Raw genomic sequence first — 14,028 nt, forward strand, 5'->3', positions numbered from 1 at the left:
TATTCCATATTCTGCCGTTGTATGCTCTTTGTTTCTAAATGTATCAATGTTGTGAACCAAAAAACTAAATAACATGCAGTATAACATTTAATTTTCACTCAGAAAAGTGTCTTTACTATAGGGAATATGCATTACACAGTTGCCCTACAATGATATGCAGGCATTTCTTTCTATTTTCTTTCTGTTAACGAGAAACACCTATTAGACAGGCCCAGCCGAAATTACATTGGCCCACCCAAAATGATCTGAAATCCTGGCGCCTACAGTATGCCCCTATAGTATCACAAGGTCAGACTATTCAATATCCACCGCTGATTACATTGTTTGTGATACTATGAAGTAAATACATAGCAATTATACAAATCAAACCCTCATATGTAATGCGCTTAACCTCTAAGGGGTTTCAGCATTACACAATGGAGTCTTAATGAGATCAAACAGATTACAAAAGCAATAGACAGGATTGGATAAATAATCAAAATATGTAATGGTGTACCACAAGGTTCTGTTTAGGTCCACTTTTATCTCCACCTACATCAATAGTTTAGGTGAAAATATCGATGGAGCACCTTACATTTTTACGCGGACTGATACCGTGAGGTAGCTGTGCAGGTCCCTCCATTAAGGAGGCTGTTGTTGAATTGCAAGCAGTTTTTAACATTATTCAGACTCAGCTCTCTGAACTAAAGCTTCTTTTAAATGTTGATAACACCAAGGGTAATGCTCTTTTCAAAAGCTAAAAAGACACCAGAGCCTGTTTTAGATATTGTAACTATGCAAGGAATACAACTTGAAGTGGTTACCCTGTTACAAATACCTTGGTATCTGGCTTGATGATTGTCTCTCTTTTAAACTTCATGTCAATAACCTGCTTAAACATGGAGGGTTAGGCTAGGTTTCTTTTTCAGAAACAAGTCCTGTTTCTCGCTTAAGGCCAGGAAAAGGCTAGTCACTGTGACTTTTTACCTGTGCTGGACTATGGTGATTTGATTTATATGAATGCACCTGCCAATTGCCTGGTCAAGTTAGATGCTGCGTATCACAGCGCACTGAGATTTGTGACAAACTGTAAAAGCATTAACCCATCACTGTACCCTGTATGCAAGGGCTGGTTTGCCTTCACTAACTGTACGGAGGCTCAGTCACTGGTACATTTGTATATACAAAGCCATGTTAGGGAAACTTCCATCCTACATCTGCTCCCTGATCTCACGGCGAATTGTAAGTGGCTACTGCCTGAGATCGCCTGCTGTGGTTTTATTAAATGTGCCAACTGCTAGGACTGTCTTAGGGAAGACAGCTTTTAGATGCGCAGCTCCTCTGTCTTGGAATAGTCCTGCAATTGAAATGGAAACTGAGCAATCTGGTGCCACTAATGTTTTAAAGCTCCGTTGGATGCTACTCAATCGGAAACTGTTGGTACCTGTTCATGTGGATGTAATTGTAATCCCTGTAATGATGCTGTATGATGTCCTTTTTGTTGTTCTGTTGGTGTTATGTTTTTATGTTCATGTGGAACCTACTTGAGCAGGTCTCCCTTGAAAAGAGATCAATGATCTCAATGGGATACACCTGGGTAAATAAAGGTTTGAAATGAAAAATAAAGGGGATGGCTGTCGACAATAACTGCTAACGGCCAATAATGCAGGATCGATGTAACAGCATGCACACATTTTAAAATAGAAAAGTATGACCCGATACATGATAATACCGCATGACTACTTGCGCATGTGTGGAGACATGTGTCTATTTATTTTATAGAGGGAATCTTGGATTAGAAGATGAAAAAATAAATATGGAAGACACCGGAGAAAGGAGCAAGAGGACCGGGGTAATAATGGAGTGATCAAACACGATAATGACAGGGAGAGAGAATAAGAGGCAAGAGAGGCAATCAGTGTTGTGTTTTTCAAGTCTATACCAGGAAAATAATGGATTTTACTATGATATTCAACACATGCATACATCAATGCCTCTGTTATTATCATGTTTCACAGCACCTGCAAACAGGGCATTTACATCTTATGCTGTGCTCTATATCAACACAATCACATACACAACACCCATTTGAATTGGGGTTGTTTTTTTTACTCTATACATTTTGAAGACCTAATTTAGCCAGAGGAAGGAGGTTTTATGGGAGGGATTATAGATTTAAGTGTAGGACGGATTACGTACTACACATGAGAAAGGTGACGTAAAACTATACTCAAAAGAAAATAATGGAATTTTCATAGAGAAAAGGACAATAAATGAAAGATTTGTTTCAACATGTACTATTCATAACAGCTATTAAAGCATGCACAGTTGGAAAGAAGGTAAACAAAGGTGTTTATGTTGTTATTTTGTAAGTAAGATTTCTTTTAATTTCCCTGGATCGTGTCCCTAATCCAAACAAAACCACTAATAACCCTTAAACCTTACTCGGAAAAGACAGGATGACCATAATTAATGTCAATAGAGTTACACCCCAAGAGAGAAATGGTAACCAAGTAATGAAAATGAAACTTGCTGTATATTAACATTTAATATGCACAAGCATTGAGTGAGTTGCAAAACAGTTGCAAATAGGACAAGGGACAACAAATCCTTAATACTTAGTTAATCTCATCCTGGTTTACTGCAGAAATAAATTGGACTGCAGTACGCTCGATATATTGGATTGGGCTTCACTGATTGAGATTGGTTGACTTGTCTTGTTTTACTTGATGCTTATCTTGATGCTTTCAGGCTTTGTTTTATTTTTTATCCAAGTGGGAGACTAAATGTAGGAAGATATCAAGATTGACACATATTTTAACGGAGTAAGTACTATGTTTTACTTTCTATCAATGCATTATTTTTGCATTCCAACCATTCTTTTTTTCTATTAATTCTGCCTATTCTGTTTCAAATAAAGTATAATAGTTGAATGAAAAATGTGCAAGAACAATATGGCCAGAATGACAATTAAAGGACAATGTTCTCGAATGATATAATACATTAAATGGATGTGACCCTGAGTACAGATAAGTGGCAAAATCTAGACGGATAAAATAACCAGATTAAATAACTTCTTCATATATATTCTTCAAGAAGGTTGAGTAATATATACTGTATTTCTACATAATGACGATCACATGCAGAACAAAAATACTGTGGTCCTGTCCAAGGGCTTTAAAAACAAAATTACTACATTATATGTAAAAGGGAAATGCATAGTTTTTTTTTTTTTTAAGTGACCTGCATCTGATTGCATCTGAACAGCCGGCATTTATAAGTGTCAAAAGTGTTGTGTGCCCCTCAGTGATGCACAGCCCTCGCCTCACCTCTCCATCAGAGCACAGACTGGTGACTTTTTATGCGTGAGCTAAGACCTGAACCTTTGTTGTGAATTGCACCCAATCATCATAGGAAATGGCCCAAAAACTGTGCTTAGAAGAGTATCATACATTTCTGGTGTCAATACATGCCATTAAAATAATAAAGCATTTGAAAAATATGGATTTATTTTTATGGATGCTACTTTAAGTTGTGATGTTACCACCTCTCACATCTGTTATCACATAAGAGGGTCTAAGTTTAACACTACCGGGAAGCTTAAAACATAAATCAAACTGGATTGAATATTAAGCTCCTGCAATCACATGATGCAAACTCAATCATTAAGAGTTTATTTACTCAAAATCTATGGAGTGTTACAGGATGCAATCCATCCACCATCTTTCATCTTTTGTATCCCTACTTAGCATCCCAATCCCCTCTTCCCCTCATCCTCTCATGTTTCTCTTTGCTCTGCTCCTCCCCCACCCTGCCCTACTCTCCCCCTCCTAACCCACTGCCCCCTTCTTAGCTCCATCTTCTCCTCTAATTCACTTCCCTTCTCGCCCTCCCACCTCACTCTCCTTTTTCAACAGTGTGTTTATTTAAATGTCTTCTCCCTCCATCCATGAAAAGCTAAATGCCTGATGTTGTGGGGCAGCAGAGAGACAGAAGTAGTGGACGGCGGATAAGAAGAAGGGTATAGGGAACTGGTGGGGGTGGGGGGCATGTCATAGGATAATTAAACATCGATCTGGGACAATGTTGAGAACCGCAACAAGACACCAAACACGGAGATTATGGGTTGGGAAGCCGGCGGCATTTTGCTGAGCTCTGCAAATATTCAGAAGAGGAGAGGAAAGGGAGAAAGATGGAGGGATATAGAATAAGGGAGGGTAAGAATGCAAGATAAAGAGGAGGCAGTGTGAAGACGAGGTACAATAAGCACAATGAAAGACTGACAAGCCAAAGGACATTCAAGAAGAGCAGAAGAACATGGAGTAGATATGGGGAATGAGCGAAGTATAGTTGGAATGAGGCGGCACATTATCGGATAGATGAAAGACAGAGAGAACATGGGGTATAGGAAAGTAATACAAGCTAAAGGTGAGGAAAATCATAACAAATAGGAGGAGAAAAATACTTCATGGAAAAGCTAACGCAAGAGAATAAGACTGCAGATGTGAAAAGAAAAAAGTAGTAGACAAGACTAAATAGATGTTTTTAGTGTCTTTGAACTAACCTCTGCTCAGTCTCATTATTTCTGAATTAAATTGGCGAATATACAGCAGGTACCAGCTATGGCTGTATGTGTGTGTGTGTGTGTGTGTGTGTGTGTGTGTGTGTGTGTGTGTGTGTGTTGTGTGTGTGTGTGTGTGTGTGTGTGTGTGTGTGTGTGTGTGTGTGTGTGTGTGTGTGTGTGTGTGCGTGTGTGTGCGTTTACATGCTTGTGTGCGTGTGTGGCAAGTCATTCATCATTAGGCCCTTAAGCTCATTAGAACATTTCAGTGAATCATTCAATTAAATAACAATGACCTACAGCAAGCTGACTGCTCATCGCCACCAGTGGGTGTGTGGATGTGCACACGAGCGTGCCATAATATCAGGCAGATATCAGTTGAATCAGGTGAAATTGTATGTTTTGCTGGTATGAGCCTGCATGTCTTTTTTGTGGAGTTGTGCATGTCATATATATTACGTGCAACCAGAAATCAATAAAGCCTTTAAACAGCAGCATTGTTGAATAGCTAAAACATGCCAAGAATTGTTATCATGAAGAACAAACTAACATATGTAATGAACATGTAAACCATTTAGTTATCCCCTTTAACAATGCTGGTTTGCTTAGAAACACAACTAAAATGCAAGAGGAGCTGTAACATGGTTTATTAAAAGCAGGCTTACTGATTGAAATGTGAGAAATGGACATAAGGGAGACAAAATAATTCAAGACTGACGTATAGGATAATTAGCACATCAGCTTTAAAAAGGTTTTGTTTGTGTTGTTTTCTTTAACAAATCCACATGCTTGGGGTCTATGAACTGTACACATGCACATTAAACATGTTTATAGTGCACAGATACATAACATAACACACATCACAAACTTATTCACACATGAATAAGCATTTTTGTGCTTCATATACTGTGAATGTAACAAAAAGATATGCTCCTGCTCAAACACGTACACAGAAACACACACAAACACGCACAGGCACACACATTATCCCTCTCTTTACCCCCCATCCATCCTACTCAACACACAGTCACCTACAGTACTTGCAGACCCACCACAGCCCACCTAGCTCCAGATGCTCCCATCACCTGCTCCTATGCTGTTACCTACAAACACCCTTTAACAACACACATGCACACACACATATTAACAATGCATACTCTGGCATCAGTTCATTTATATTTCAGTTTAATTATGCTTGAAAATGTACTATTAATATCATACAAAACACTCTAATGGGTTGTGGCTCTTTATACAACATGCATAATGCTTATTATATTAATTCAGAGGGGAACTGAAGATAGAGAATGAACAACTGACAATACTGATGGTCTCCATGTCCTGCCTGTGTGAGAAAGTAGCCCTGTCTTGGAGAGCGAAAATAGCTCTGGTGATTGAATCTGACAAATAATAACACCTCAAGCTTGTTATCACCACTGATAAGGTACACGTACAACACAAACATTTGCATTTGATTATGTCTCGTAATGTGTACAGCATCTCTTGAAGCACATTACTGCTAAACAGGCACAAGAGCAGCTATCTCCTGAAGTGTAGTTATTAATGCATAGTTATTAATAGTAGTTATTAATGCATGCATCCAGTCACTATATCCTGACGCTGCAGTTCTGAGAATAATTAATGTGTCTATGAGTCCATTATCCGAAGAACCACAAACCTTCAAATGCAGAAAAGCTAGAGAGAATTCAAGAGAGTTAGGTCACAAGATGTGGTCTGCAGTCTCCGTTTCTTGTGTGTTTGTGGGTGTACTGTATGTGTGTGTCTGTGTGATTGAACAAGGTTCACATTGACCTATTTCTGCCCTTGCATTGTGAGAAAAATGTGAGGTGAATACAATTCTTAAGATCAACCTGGACACACAGAAACACACACCCAAACATACACACACTCAGAAATCGTATTCCGCATGATGATGTACTCACTCGCATGTTATCGAGACGGACACCACGGGGTGAATTTGAGAGAAGAATCAAAGGCTTAAGCTTAAAAGTGGGGTTTGAAGAGATACCTATGTGTGTGGGGATGTTTGTTTATGCGTGTGTGATGGTGCTTTGCATCGATGCCACAAGGTTAACGTAGCATGAATACATCTTTAAATCCCTGTCATGCTCCCACACCATAATTCAAATGTGTGCTTCATAGATTGGGCACCTAAGGTGTGAAGTCTGACGCAACACAGTGCAAAAAAAGTGTTTTTAATAATTTACTAAACCAAACCCTCTGCAACTACAGTATGTTGATAACATTTTACCTAATTCAATGCTGATAAGCTTTATTTTTAAGATCGATTTTCTTGTATTTGAGACACGCTTGCTCTTTTTTATGATATATATCATTGACCAAAGGTGGTATGCATACTAATAAGGGTAGCTACAGCTACAGTAAGGTGCAAATGACATTTCCACTTCAATTTTAATCCTCAAACAGTATGCTCAGATTGGCATATCGCAACACTGCAGAGTCAGATTGTGCTCACATTGCAAAATGATGAGCCAGACCAAATCCGTTAGGTGGTCAAGTCTGCATTATGATTTGGAAACTGCAAACCTTTGATATGCCCTAGTTAGAAGTACGCACACTAGCTCCTAATATCTGCATCTGAAGGTCGTTGCCCCACTTAAACTGAAAAGTAAAGCTAAAACAAATTAAGCTATCAAATTAAGAAATAAACACACCTACAGGTTTGGTTGATCAATGAAGCCTTCGACATGTATTCTGGCAATCGACAAGTAAAATCATATTTTTTAAATTCTTTGCTTGAGGAGTGTTTCAGAGAGACTGGGGAAAGAGACTTGCTATATAGCATTCATATAAAAGTGTGTTGGCCTGTAATAAGCATAGCCATTGTAACAGGTGACATTGACTCAAATTGCCTGTACTCAGTTCCCTTCTTTTTTGTGTAATAATTACAACCCATTTTGAGATTCAATCTCAGTAGGAAATACAGCTGTCATTTCCAAAAACTGACAGAATGAGTGCTGTCAATAATATAGGCAGAGATGGGAAATGGAAGGCGGACAAATTGATTTCCAAATGTGGACACCCAGCAATACATCACCTAGAATCCTTCTGACAGGACAGATAAATCATTTAAAAATGAAAAGTGTAGTTTAGGCAAATATATCTCTGGGTTGGGCTTACCTGTTCAGTCCCAGAGTGCAAGCCAAGTTAATGCCAGGCTTGTTTGCCTAGATGATGTGCTATCCCTGGTGAGGCCGGGGTGGAATCCAAGCTATTGATCCTTCTAGACATCTGACTGATCACAGCTCAGTTTGTTTTATTCAGAATGTACAATTATCCCAAAAGCTCATCCAGCAGAATAAATCAACATGCAGTAACACAAGCCAATGTCAGCAGGTGCAAAGCACTGTGACGCCACACCTGACTCCACACTTAACACCTCTGCCTTTTGATGCAATTTTCTTGGAAGGCTTTATTTATCCAGAGAGAGACATCTAAAATGAGCGTTGAACAATTTGTCTTTAATATATCAAGTGAATGTGGTTGTTTTTGTCTAATGTGTATATGAATATAGCTTCAGTACTCAAATTGTCATAACAAACATGTTTATAAGAAAACTTTACAGCTTTCAAAATAACTTCTGTATTTCTCATTGACACCCTATCACATACAACATTTAAAAAAAAAAAAAATGTTGCACCTGCCAGCATCAGCTTGACATAGCCCTGCACTGATATGCCACATAAGAAGCGACAGTCTCACAACTGCCTCTACATATAACTAGAAATGTGCTATTTCCTAAGTGTTGCAATACACATGATTAAATTAATTAAGTCACACAGGTTGAGGTGTTGGTATATGTGATGAAACACACTTTACCCACACCACACATGCATGATACCTGTGTCATGTCACATAATGATGTGGAGTTTAGAGTACTGCTGTGCAGGCCTTTTGATATTCTTCACCCCTCACACTCACACAAACACACACATTATTTTAATGAAACTAGGTTAAACAGCAACCTAGAGTGCTGTACAAGGAAGGCAAATCATGAAATAAAATGTATTGGTCTTTGTATTTTTCAATCACTCTTGGCTCCCAGTTTGACAGTTTTCCTTTACTTAATCACCATTACTTGTGTAGCTTAAGGGAAAAATAAAAAAAGGAATAATCTATTGCAATCAGGTAATTATTATGTTCCTTCTATAAAGCTGTCAGCCCAGTTAGACTAAAAGCAAAGGCGCTGTCCCTCATGAAAAGGCCCATTAACTATGAAACACAGTGCATTAAATAAAACTGACACCTCCTTGAAATCCAGGAATAAACCAATCAGCACACACATTAGCACACACATTTGAAGAACATTATGAGATATGCTGGGAAATGCAGATAACTCAGTGGGGAAATAATGAAGGCATGTAATGTGTTGTAAATGAAAACAAAGAAAAACAAAACTTAAAAAGGAAGCTCATACTGTAAAGTTTGTCACATGTTTACAAGGAAATACGTGTATATTTATCTCATTCATCCACTTTGTCAATTTTTTTGTCAAAATGTAGTTTACTTTTCATTAGTTCCACTGTATCATGTTTAGAAAATACAACATACAAATAAACTATTGGTCAATCTAAATAAACGTTACCTCTCCTGGATGGATGTTTTAACATGAACTGTCCATTGCCTTTTTCATTACGTGTGTTTTTAGCTGCTCACATTTCAAAAGAAAGCTGACAAGTAGTAGCTTTCGAGCAGACAAATCACAATTTCATCTGAACACACCACCAGCCAGTAGATCAAAAAGCTTAGTTCATGTTTGAGTCAAGGCATTGAAGGAAAAAGGAACATATTGACACTCCTGCAGAAGTCTGCTGCCATTGTTGGCACTTAAACTGACATAAGGGTTTTGGCTAATACACAGCTGCTATCTGGTCCAGTGTGCACATGAATACACACATATTGCAGGTGTACACACATACACACACACACACACACACACACACACACACACACACACACACACACACACACACACACACACACACACACACACACACACACCACACACACACACACACACACACACACACACACACACATGAATAGGCATTGATTATTTTAGACATGGGGCCGGTAGAGCATGTCTCAGACACATGGTTAACTAATGCACTTGGCCAATGGTTGTCTATGGACACCCGCAGACATACACACGATCACATACAAACTCTCTACTCTAATGGCATTGCTCGTAAGTAGTCAGGGTTTTAAGACTGTGTTTTGAGAGCCCTCTCTATGCTCTGAGCTCCTCAGGAATTCTCTTGACGATTGGTGATCTTTCTGAAGTGGAAGTAGAAATTCAGCTGCCTGCTTGGATACAAATTAAATATAAATCAGACCAAGGGCGGTGTGTAGATCACAGGATGCTATGATCTGGATGTTCTGTCTCGAATAATTGACTCAGTGGGAGGCGGGAAATCAAGAAATGATTGAGTAAATACATAAAATAAGAAAACATATTTAATGTTTTTTATCTAATAGACATGTTGAGGTTATCATCACTGTGTCTATCACAAACCAATCTTTCCACCCTTTGGTTAAAAAGTAAGGACACTCTTTGATTTTTTCCTGTGATGTAATGCATTACAAATGTATCCTTAATGCCCTCTACTCTATTTGTCCATGGCTAGGTTAACCTTATATATTCATACATCTGATAAGATTTTGTTTTTGTCAAACCTTTTTGTTATCAATAAGAAAAGATTATGCTGGATGATATGCATGCATAGTTTTCATGAAAATCCCTTTATGTTTTAAAGGGCTATCTAATAGGAATGGAAATGAATATTAGTCATGTTTCAAATGTAAATCATTTTGTTTATCTAATGAATGCTGGCCTGATGTGTCTAATTTCACACAGGTGTTTGAGAATGGTGTGAGCTTCAGGTGTTATTCCATTTAAGTTCGAAGTTGCACAATATACAATTAATATGCAATTAGTGATGTAAAAATGCAGAGAATCAACCGGAAGTTTAGATGTTCTCACTAATTGCATCCAACCTTGAATAGGCTGGTGCATATGGGAGGTTGCTATGCAGGAGATTGGTTGCCATGCTTAGTATTGTAAGAGGTGGCTTGTCCTAGTTCATTGAACTGTCTGAATATCAAGTGTCCTCTCAAGCTTAGAAATAACATCATAATCACTTTTCAGACAGGACCACCATTTCTAGATCACACAAATGCAGTTTTCTCACAAATTAAGAGGGTTAGAATACCCATGTAATAAGAGTGTGATAAGAGTGCGCTTAAGACCTTCCTTTTTGATAAAATCCTTTCGATATGCTATTGATACCAATAGTTCATTTCCTATTTGTTTAGATGGGATGAATGCATGCTGTATGCAGTAGCATGTTGTGCACGGCAGAAAAAAGTACCTGTTTGTTTTAGGGATATTTTACATTATCCATTTAATCTACATTGAAACATTTAAATTCCTGGACACATTGTAGCAGTTCACTGGTCATTAGTTCAATGTGTTGGCATTAAGTTAAATCTGACAAAGTAATGACAAAGATCATCAAATGTCTAAATCGAGTCAAACCAAGGATAATATGGAAAGATGGCATATTTATAAAGTCATGATGTAAATATCAGCAATGAAACAATGCAGCAACAAGGTCAGCCCATCAGTGCAGCACAGAAGGAAACTGACAGACACGCATTTAAAAGCCCTAATCCCCACATTTGGCAAAGGACCATTGAATGGCACTGTTCCACTACAGACGTCTTTATCATTACAGTTGATTAGACGTTTACAACTGGATGACTGGCTTATATCCATTTGTATCATCCATCATCTGCTCTCACCCTCATAGCAGCAGCTGATGCCTTCTGAATAACTTACACACAGCTGCAGACAAACACACAAATGCTCACACAACAAACACATGTAGGGAAATATATATATTTTTTCTTACCAATACTCCTTTAAGGATAAAAAGTCAAAACAGCTGATGTAATATCAAATAAAAGAAAGACACACACAGATAGACAGATCTAAAATGAGGTGTAGATAGACATACCTGTAAACAAGTGTGTCATCTCCAGAGCTGTTGTACTGGACCTGGAACATCCTGACTCCAGTTGTAGGCATCTGACTGCTCCATCTAATGAGGGCAGAGTTTCCTGTCAGTTCCACCAATGAGACCCTCCGGTCGGCCCCTCGTGTCTCGTTGTTAGGCAGGGCAACCTTAGAGGAGGTTAGGATGTCAGACGGGGCCGGTTCAGAGGAAGGGTCGCGACTGCGGCTCGTGCTGTTTGCCAGATGGGGCACTGCCGTCACAACAAGCTCCACCCTGCCCGTTGATTCACCTGCTGCGTTTGAGGCAATGCAGGTGAAGTTACCTGAATCCTTTAGGACTGTTACATTAATCTCCAGGCTTCCATTAGGGAAAACCAACGTTCTGAAAAAAAGCGAGATGTATCGTAAAGTTAATAATAATAATAATAATTAAATATGACACATAAAATGTAAATATACCAGTGTTGGGAAAATACTGAATGTATTCTTTGAATATCAGAGTAGCACATGATAACAGAGGCCTAACTGTAACTGTGTAGGTAACCGGATGTATGATTACATGGATGACGCTCATGAGACACTGTGTTTTACATACGATAGCTATGTTCCTACGATTAACATGATGACACAGCCCCTAAGGAGATAGGCATATGATTGTCATGTGTATTGCTTACGCAGGCCTTACCTAATCTGAACTAAGGCTCAGAATACTGCTTTGAACCGGTATACATGTATCTTGTGACTGAATAACACCCTCTCTTGTATATAAGCATGTGAAGGACACTGATCTCGGAACTATTTTGTCCCATGCAGCTCTGTATGTTATGACTGCTTCCATTCTTGCAAGGATAATAAATGCATGTATCCTGATATTGAAGTTCAAGCCGGTGGCAGGTGATATTTTCTTAACAACCAGCAAAGTACATACACCAACAAAGTAAAAAGTATTTAATGTAGAAACTGCAGGCCTTTGGCATAGTCAAACCATTATAAAATGGGCAAGGTTCTTTTGCTCTTTATTCCTGACAAAAGGAGCAAGAAACGTTCACCTTTGTACAATCATTCACTTTTAATCTCCTCATACCAGTTAGAGGCGAATTATCTCTGGTCAACTCCTATCACTCACGTAAACCAACTTCTCTGTCACCCACACCTGAGTCAATGGCTAATCACTGTTCAAGCATCCATTCACACTCTATCCAGAATCAAAGTAATTTCTGCCAGGCTGGGGGGCTATGTTGTTGACTCCTTGTAGGCTTCTTCCACATGAATATGATAATTAACAAACATTATGTTTGTCAAGATACAAGATTGCGTCACTTCCGTAAACTGGCCTTTTCCTATCAAAATATTGAAAGATGCAACCGCAAAACCAAAGAGTACTCAAGCAAGGAATTATAGGACTGTCACATGTTTTTTTAATACTATCAATCTTCAATAACATATGTTGTATATGCAAAACCATGACTATAAATGCATATCTCTGACATGTGTGCAAAGACAAAATGAAGTGAGACACACTGTCTGACTTTCTAACTTGGTTGCACCTTGGCAGAGAACACTAAGCATCAGCGGTGCATGGATAAATATTTGAAGAGCCTCTCTCTTGCCCCTGCCAACTTGTTTGCCAGGTTTCTGACATAATTAAATATGGTGAAGTGCTCTTAGGTGAAAAGTCGAATAAATAAACACCTGGCCTTTTACATTTGAGAAACTATTGAGAAAATAAATTCATTGCAGATTTAACAAGACTGTATGGAAACAAAGTTAGTACCTGGTGCCATTAGATATGAGTCGCCCTTCAGGGCTGATCCAGTGAACTTCAGGCTCTGGATCACCATTCGCTTTGCACTTTAAACTTGCATGTTGGCCTTCCATAGACACTGTATGTGGCGACTTACGGGTCAAAACTGGTGGGTCACAAATAAACTCCTACGGCAAAAAGAACGTTTTGATTATTTAAATGACTATTATTTAAATTAGTAATATATGTTAGCTTCAAGATGTATTCAATATTTGTATTAGTTTTCTTAAAGTTAAAACTGCACCTCTTCAGGAATGGTCCAGAAGTACTTGGCACTGAGGTCAGGGGGAGAAGCGCATGTCTCAAGGTCGTCTTCTCTGGTCAGTCTTCTCAACCACAGAAGTTCACAGTTACAGTGAAGGGGATTGCCACCAAAACTTAACACCAGGGAGGTGAGGGGGGAGCCTTTGGACTTAGCATAAACTGGAATTCTCAGGAACAAAGGGTCCGGGGGGATTTTCTTCAGCTTGTTGGATGTCATGTCTAGCCTGTGAAAGGACCGAATAGGGAGAAGATGAGAATAGGATAAAAGAGAGCGGAAGAAAGAGGGGAACTTGTTCTTTATCCCTAGATCAACAGCAATTGATCCAGTTGATCAGTAAAACATCCTTTGCATTTATACATTCT

General features: G+C 38.7%; 1 protein-coding gene across 2 annotated transcripts in view; it reads right to left on the bottom strand.

Annotated features, from left to right (window-relative positions):
- The window catches only part of zgc:172282 (leucine-rich repeat and fibronectin type III domain-containing protein 1-like protein), a 184,814-nt gene that overhangs the window by 47,482 nt on the left and 123,304 nt on the right, over nucleotides 1–14,028 (bottom strand). For both annotated transcript variants that reach the window (XM_034225587.1, XM_034225586.1), the window contains exons 6-8: nucleotides 13,646–13,889; nucleotides 13,372–13,529; nucleotides 11,599–11,979 (exon numbers count right to left, since the gene is read on the bottom strand). In XM_034225587.1, the coding sequence (XP_034081478.1) occupies nucleotides 11,599–11,979; nucleotides 13,372–13,529; nucleotides 13,646–13,889 (783 nt within the window). The remainder of the gene's footprint in view (nucleotides 1–11,598; nucleotides 11,980–13,371; nucleotides 13,530–13,645; nucleotides 13,890–14,028) is intronic.

Source organism: Gymnodraco acuticeps, unplaced genomic scaffold, assembly GCF_902827175.1.
Source record: "Gymnodraco acuticeps unplaced genomic scaffold, fGymAcu1.1, whole genome shotgun sequence".
NCBI classification, from domain to species: domain Eukaryota; kingdom Metazoa; phylum Chordata; class Actinopteri; order Perciformes; family Bathydraconidae; genus Gymnodraco; species Gymnodraco acuticeps.